Source organism: Megalobrama amblycephala, linkage group LG7 (assembly GCF_018812025.1).
Source record: "Megalobrama amblycephala isolate DHTTF-2021 linkage group LG7, ASM1881202v1, whole genome shotgun sequence".
Lineage (NCBI taxonomy): Eukaryota > Metazoa > Chordata > Actinopteri > Cypriniformes > Xenocyprididae > Megalobrama > Megalobrama amblycephala.
In genome coordinates this window covers 46426841-46434612 of record NC_063050.1, presented here as the reverse complement: position 1 = coordinate 46434612, position 7772 = coordinate 46426841, and the positions used below count along the sequence as shown (strand labels likewise).

General features: G+C 34.7%; 1 protein-coding gene across 3 annotated transcripts; it reads left to right on the top strand.

The window, feature by feature from the left end:
* The first annotated feature begins 405 nt into the window (after positions 1-405).
* Positions 406-7471, top strand: socs1b (suppressor of cytokine signaling 1b). Of its 3 annotated transcripts, none has more exons than XM_048197778.1 (5): positions 406-568; positions 679-749; positions 1237-1329; positions 1524-2773; positions 6265-7471. In XM_048197778.1, the coding sequence occupies exons 4-5, from the start codon at positions 2666-2668 to the stop codon at positions 6901-6903; spliced, it is 747 nt and encodes a 248-aa protein (XP_048053735.1). In that variant the 5' UTR covers positions 406-568; positions 679-749; positions 1237-1329; positions 1524-2665; the 3' UTR covers positions 6904-7471. The 3 variants fall into 3 exon arrangements, with proteins under 3 accessions (XP_048053735.1, XP_048053734.1, XP_048053736.1); XM_048197777.1 differs by having other exon boundaries at positions 413-568; positions 1487-2773; XM_048197779.1 differs by having other exon boundaries at positions 431-528; positions 1487-2773.
* Positions 7472-7772: the final 301 nt, after the last annotated feature.

Sequence of the window (7772 nt, the reverse complement as noted above, 5' to 3'; positions counted from 1 at the left end):
TGGTGCAAGACTAATTATGTTCCTAAGATCATTAAACCCCAATTATACATGATAAAGTTATTCATATCTTATGTTTTTAAACATCTCAGAGCACCACTAATTGTGTAAACATCCAAATGCCAAGGGTCATTAACCATGGGATAATGTTGTCAGACACAGTAAGGATATTCTGGATCTGGGAAATGGAGAGTTTAAAAAATAATTCATTGTGTCCTTAAGGAAGACACTTTTATTCAAATTTATGTCACTAGTTTGGAGGAGTCACATTAGAGGAAGAAAGCGTTAAAAGATATCCATGCGTTAGCCCATCGCCCCAGTAACTTCCTCTGACCTCGGTTAGCACGTTCGTTTACACAATGTTGACCATAAATTCAAACGCGGGCGCTTTAAATCGTTTGCGTAACCACATCTAAGTCCCGCCTCCAAACCTGCAGCCATTGGCTGAAAGTCTTCGTTAGGGGAGTTTTAATTGGATGCTGAGCTGACATTTAAAATTTCCGGAACTAAACACCGCTGTAAACAACCGAAGTATGCCCTTGTAGAAACTGTATTTTTTTAGAGTAATACAGTAAGTGTTGAGGTTTTATATACATTTCAAGACTGACATACTAATATTTCCATGGTCATTTGTTTTGATTTACAGCAGTACACGTTTTAAAATATGTATTTTGTGCCTAGACATGCCGACCTCCCCCGTGAAGACACGGATTCCGCTCACAAGTTTTGGTCATCTTATCAGCGAAGTGAAGGTAGACAAATAATAATAATAATACATAATTCAACATATCGCAGCCATGCATGGTGTCATATTAAATAAATAAAATATATATAAAAATATTTAAATAAAAACATATATAAAATATATCACTCTGTCGTTCATTATAAATAAATAAATAAATAAATACATACATACATACATACATACATACATACATACATACATACATAAATAAATAGGCCTAAATGAATGAATGAACAAACGAACATGAAAATTAGCCTTTAAAGTCTCTATCATTATATAAGCAGTTGCTCACAAATACATATTATATATAACACTAAATACAGTATAATAAAAATGCCATATGCATATTATGTTTTTAGTAAATTGGCATACATAAAAGTATGATATTATCACCTACCAATTCGTTTTTGTTTGCTTGTTTGGTGTTTTTTTTTTTTTTTTTTGTGGACATGGCGTCATATCTTAATATTTTGTATTGTGTATTTTTATGACAGAGACAGCTCTTCGGGATCGAAGCACCAACCCCAACAGAACTTATAGGATGGAGGAAGCATTTTAACAGCTACACATTACAAGGACGCAGAAATGTAAGTTCATGTTTGTCATTATTAAAGAATTACTGTTTGCTTTTAAGAGCATGTCAGATTGTTGACTGATGAAAGATAACCGGAACATCTCGTGCTCACGTCACCACTATCTCAATGTGTCATTTTTTTTCCTTCTCCCGCTTATTCCCTTTTCCAGTTTGTTCTTGCCACATATGGTATTCTTGCTCTCACAGCTGCTGCCTACATGCTGAGACGCAGCAGCAGGAAGGAGGAACATGAAACAGCATCTGCCTCCTCATAATGTACAAATGGAAAGTTTTGGGGGGTTAAAAATACAATAAATTATTTACTATCACTATATGCGAGGACTGTGGTTAATGAAGCTTATGTTTCTACATGTTACACAGATTGTCATTTAAAAAAAATATTAAATTTGCAATGTTGTTTGTTGTTTTAGGGGCTGTTGTGGCCTAATGGTTAGAGAGTCGGACTTGTAACCCAAAGGTTGCGGGTTCGAGTCGCAGTACCTGCAGGAATTGTCGGTGGGAGGAGTGAATATACAGCACTCTCTTCCTCCCTCGATACCAGGTGTGTGTTCACGGTGTGTGTGTGTGTGTTGTATGGGATAAATGCAGAGCACAAATTCCGAGTAGAGGACACCATACTTGGCTACAAGTCACGTCACTCACTTTTGTTACAAATAATATACACTCACTCACTGTAACGCATTTGTCATTTGCCAGTAGAGTGCAGTGTAAGCTTTTTGTCAAGTGCATTTCTTGGAAGCGATTTGCTTTATCTGCTCTAAAGGCAAATTGGGTGGTTATTTTACAGCTGTTGATTTTAGGTTAGTGAAACTAGGAGTGCAAATGGGGACGTTTTCCTGTAAAATGAAATGCACAGAAAGTATTTCCGAAATAGCTGTGCTGTTGTAATATGTTTTTCTGCTTTTTGTTTCAAGATGTTCATTTCAGTTAATTGTGTTTGGGCATCATTCTGAAAGTGAAGCTTAATTTAATTCCATTGATTTCATCAGTCTGCAATATTCCATTATTATGGCAATCAACACATGACTGAAAAACTACCCCTTTCCTTTAAAAATCCAATTTTCTTTGATTAATTTTCTCTTTTTAGACATGGTATACTATATTATTTGTATCCATACACACACTCTTTTAGAGCAATCGTCAAATGTTTACACATGAATGTGTCAGAGCCCAGCTAAAGTGAAACTGAAATAAAAGAGCACCTGAATACAGGTCTATGAGGGGGTTGTGGTGAGTTTTTTTTCCCTGTAAAGATAGGGCAGTAGTGAACAGCCATAGTAAATTCTCTGTAGGTGACTGTGCAGGTGCTGTGGTACATCAGACAGTTGATGTCACTGGCACAAGAGTTGATGTTTTTGGAATTTGGGGCTCATTTCAAAGGTCAAATTGCTTCAAGTGAAAATTCATCTTTGGATTCATCTGCAGTGCAGTGCAAGGTATTTTTTTCTCTTCAAAATATGCAAACAAAACAAAAAAATCATAGCAAATATAGATTAAAATATAATGAATTGCGTAACGATTAATTATGTTTTAAGCAACCTCATACTTGTTAAAGATATTTATGGATTTGGGAGTGTTTTCTGATGAAAATGCATCTTAACCTAATGTATGATGAATTATTCAAGGTAAATCTTTTCTGCTTTTCCTTTCATGGATATAGTTTTATTAGATATTTTTACAGATGGTCTGATTAAAGTTATCTCAAAGACATCTAAAGAATGAACAGTTAACTGTACAGCATCTGTTTACACTCCAAAATGTGTTTCCAGTTACCAGTGAATGCTGTTGTTTATTGGCACACTAAAAACAAACCGGACACTTCAACATTGTTTACGTTTTGCTTCACATTTAAATGAGTATTTATGTATTTTTCTGTTTGAGCAATAATCTTAATATAAGATGCTATATAATATTGACCTGCATTTGCATTAAAGGATGATCTGTGTTTATATAAGTCTATGGGATTTTATCTGCTACTAGGCAAAAACTGAAAGTCTGATTACTTAGAAAAGTACGTTTCGCTTCAACAAGAAACAAGACTTGTTTTTTTCTTAATGTCTGCAGCACAAATGATGCAAGATGAGTTGTGATCCTAAGTTTATTACTTACAAAACCCCAATCCTACATTGTCAATAATAATTTATTTGTGTATCTTATGGCATGTATCTTATGTTTGTAAACTTCTCATACATATATATATATATATATATATATATATATATATATATATAAAATATATGTAGAAATGACAAAAATAGTGTAATTTCTGCTATTTTCCGAGTCTATGAAAAATAACATTTCATTTTCGTAAATGTGTGACTCATATTTATCTGTCGTGTGTAATCCACAGTGTTTAGGGTTATAGTCTTAAACAATAAAAGTAAGCCAGGTCTAAGACATTGATACTTTTAACGATTAACCTGTCCATGACTTGGAGAAGATCACGTGATTTAAAGTAAACCAAAACGTCCAAAGTGAAAGTGAAACAAAAGTGCACATTTAATAGCAGGAAAATTTAATAAAATTAGCATGTATATTAATTTCAGTCAGTGAATATACTGCAGTTGCTTGCTCATATCAGGCTTTGTATATGCATTATTTGCTTAAATCTCCACGATCTTCGCCATTTTGAAGGAGTTAGCCTATTGAATGAGAGAGCTGCCAAAATCCGACCGCATCCCTACATCTAGGATTTCACTCTGCATATCACACATTGAGTGCAGAGAGTGGTTTAAATAAGAAACGGTTGGACACATTGAGACATACGTCCATACAGTCCTGACAGTTCGTGGAAAAAAATGTCATCTTCCAGTTATTGAGGTGACACAGGCGAGACCGCCTTATATATTTTTTTAACTTTCGCTTTCGGTATTCTTTTGTAATGGTCAGCCTAACAATGATGTTACAACTAAAAATGTAGCATCGCAGGAAATCTGTACACAGTTCTGGAGAAGTCTGGCTTAGTCAACATCAAACTGCATTTGCGGTAAGTTGGATAGTGGTTTTTGATCTGCGAGCGGCTGGAGGTGTTTCTGTCACCTTTAATTTCACCGTGACGTTCTCCATGTTTTTGACACCGTTTTATGAAAACCTTTTCAGTATACATATAACTTAATGGTTATTCTGAAACACGGAGGTGACAGATAATCGAATATCGAAAACGTTCTGCCTGTTACACATGAGAACCTTCTTAATTCAGTTCATGTGATGCCTATCTGAGTTCTTTCGAGAAAACATTCAGCTTATGTAGGCTGAAGAATTTCAGCTTAAGAAGGCAGGGGGCTTCGCTTTTCCTCTGCTAACAGTTACAACCAACGCGTTTAAAGAACCTATAACATCAAGACTTTAGAAGAATTATGTAGCAAACAATAAAATAAATAAACCTACATAGAAAAATGTGTTAGGCATATTTATGATGTTTAAAATACGCCTAAAATATAAAATGTTTTGATATAAATAATTTTTTTTTTAAAAGTTTGATATAAATATTGTTTTCATAGAATATTATGAGTGAGGGAAATATAAATAAAACAAAGTTTTCGAGTTGACAAAGTGAGAAGTAGTTTAAAATCTACCTTAAAACATGTATTCTAAGTTCTTCTAAATGCCATCGATGGATTCATGTTGGTTTCATACATTTTTCTTAAAGCGTTTGTACCATTTTCTACAGGATTTTGATTTACAAATGTGGTCACCAGTAACCACTTTCACTTTGAGTGAAGTACGCAGTCATCAGTGTATAATAATAATAATTTTCTTTTGGGTATTAATATTAAAACAGTTTCTAAGGGATATCCTATTTGACCTGAACAAAATGTGCAACAAAAGTTGTTTGACAGTGTCATGACAGTGTCTACTTTTCTGTTTTATGGTAATTTTATCACAGCAACAAATTGGCATCTTGTATGTTGGTTACGCCACACTGACTTTGATTTGGCTCATAAAAGTATATATTAATAATATTTTAAAACAAAATTTTCTTTATGCTTTTTGAGTCTTATGAATCATCTTCATGTTTCCAGTAAAGAATTTGTTTAATCTTCTGGTGCTGTTAGCGTGGCAGTCAAAATGACCAATTTTTAAAACATTTTATTTTTAAAAAAAAGTTATATTTTAGTTCAATAATGTTTATATATATATATATATATTAGTATTTTTAGAGGATTTTATGGTACTAAATTATATTTATGGAATAGTTATTATCCATTTATTACCTGTTAATCAATTTTTGAGCATAGACCTACTATAACATTCCTAACTTAAACATTGTTGAAAGCTTTGGAGCACAGACTAGTTTGGTCTTTTTTTTTTTTAAAAGAAGACACTAATAAACAGCCAAAACTCTAAACAAGTTTTTTTTTTTTTTTTTTTTTTTTGCCTTTTTAATGTTGTACCACTATAAGTTTTAAATTACCTTTAAGTTAACCATTTTTTTATTTATTCTTTTTTCATTCTATTATTATATTTTACTTTTTGAATTACTTATAAAAAAAAGGCTCTCAGAATGTACAAGTGAATTGTATGTCAAATCACATGCTTTAATAAAAAGACGTTTTATAAAACTCTAAACAAGTTGTGCTCCAAATTTGAGGTTGATATATCAAAAAATGAGCTTTCAGTATAAGATTTTGTTTAGGTGCAGTAACAAACGTTTCCAGTGGATGAAATTAGCTTCCCATTCATTTCCAATGTGGTGATTTAACCTTTTCAAATCATATCCATGAGTTTTGTTTCGTACCATTCCGATGAAAATTTTTTTCTAAAAAACCAAAACGTACAGCACCAGAGGGTTAAAGCTGAGCTTAAAATCAACTGCACCGTCTCATGCATACTCGTGCACTTTCTCGCACACTCACAGATCTTGAATGCGTCTGGGCATGAGCTCTTCCCACCTCTTGATGTTTGTACTCTTTGTTCATTTGCACAGGCTGCAGAACCATTCATCTATGCTTTGGGACCATGGAGGAATGGTATGAGTGGGCCCCGATTCAGAATGGTCCAGCATAATGACTCTGACCATACAGTTGCGCCACAGGGCCCAGCCCCCAAGCCGGCCGAACCCCCTAAACCCTGCTCTGAGCCACCCACACACTTTCACCCCTTTCGGGACCAGCAGGAATGTGACCTCATCACCCAGGCTGTGAATTACTTGAACCACAGTGGATTTTACTGGGGTCCCATGGAAGCAGACGAAGCTCATGCACGACTGGCCGAACTCCCTCTTGGGACGTTCCTGATCCGGGACAGCATGCAGGCAAACGTTTTCTTCACTCTCAGCTATCGGGCTCCCGAGGGCCCGACCAGTGTGCGGGTGCTCCTAAAAGGAGGAGGATTCAGTTTAGCGGGGAGTAAACATACTTTCGCTTGCCTTTTCCACCTGATAGGATACTATATTGCATCCCCAAAAAAGAGTCTGAGTATGCCGTATCGGGGAGATGCGCCACAGAGCCTACAAGAGCTGGCGAGAAGAGCTGTGATGCAGAGTTATGGGAAAGATAGTATTCACCAATTACCTGTGAGCAAAAAACTTAAAGAATTTCTGTTGTTGTACCCTTTTAGTATATGATTGTGTGTTGTTTATTTGAAGTTGAAGTTACAGATGTTGCAGCTTTTTAACAAAGCATCATTTATTTGATCATTTCATAGGATACTGTAGTCTTCATTGACCCAACTAGAACATGTATTCACTATTTATATGTGTAGTGATCGTTTGGACTATTCTCAGAAGAAAAAAAAAGCACTACAAAATGTTTTATTTGACATGCAGCAAGTTCAGCACAACACCACAATTGGCCTTCGATTGTTTTAAAGCAATCACGCTGGTACCGGTCAGTTTGTATTTGTGTAAAATGAATGATTTGACAACTTAGTTGCTTTTAAATAGTATTGTCTGTCTTTATATATGAATGTAAACCACTGACCACATGACACTGGTGACGTCAATATCAGTATGAACATTTAATTATTTTACATATTGGTACATATATACAATATGTAGACTATATAACCTATAGTATATATTGTATACCAATGTCATTCTGCTATGCAGAAATATGCATTTCACCTAGTGAGAAGTACAGTTGTTTGTTTTGTTTGGGACTGCTTTTTAATATTAATAAAGATAAATTATTTTATGTGTTTTTCAATTGTCATCGTCACCCCCCCCTCCCCCCACCCTCTCTCTCCATTTCCCTTTCGCTTTGGTTAGTTTCTTGTAACTCAGCCCAACCCAAAAAAAGAATCAGAAACCTCTCACATACTAGTTTTACAGAAATGGCCCCATCTAGGGGAAAATGTGTGTTGCAAATACATTAGTATCTTAATTTTTTTAATGTCTCAATCTTTTAACAGGAACAGGAAAACTCTGTACTTACACATTTCTTTGATAATTCCATAGCAGAATAAAACAGGAAGAATGTTTTTGTTCTTGTGAAA

Excerpts from the sequence above, each read along its gene's own strand:
- socs1b (XM_048197778.1), top strand. The coding sequence starts at position 2,666 with ATGTCACTGGCACAAGAGTTGATGTTTTTGGAATTTGGGGCTCATTTC. Across the intron at positions 2,774-6,264 it reads CATCTGCAGTGCAGTGCAAG|GCTGCAGAACCATTCATCTA; the intron begins GTATTTTTTTCT and ends TCATTTGCACAG.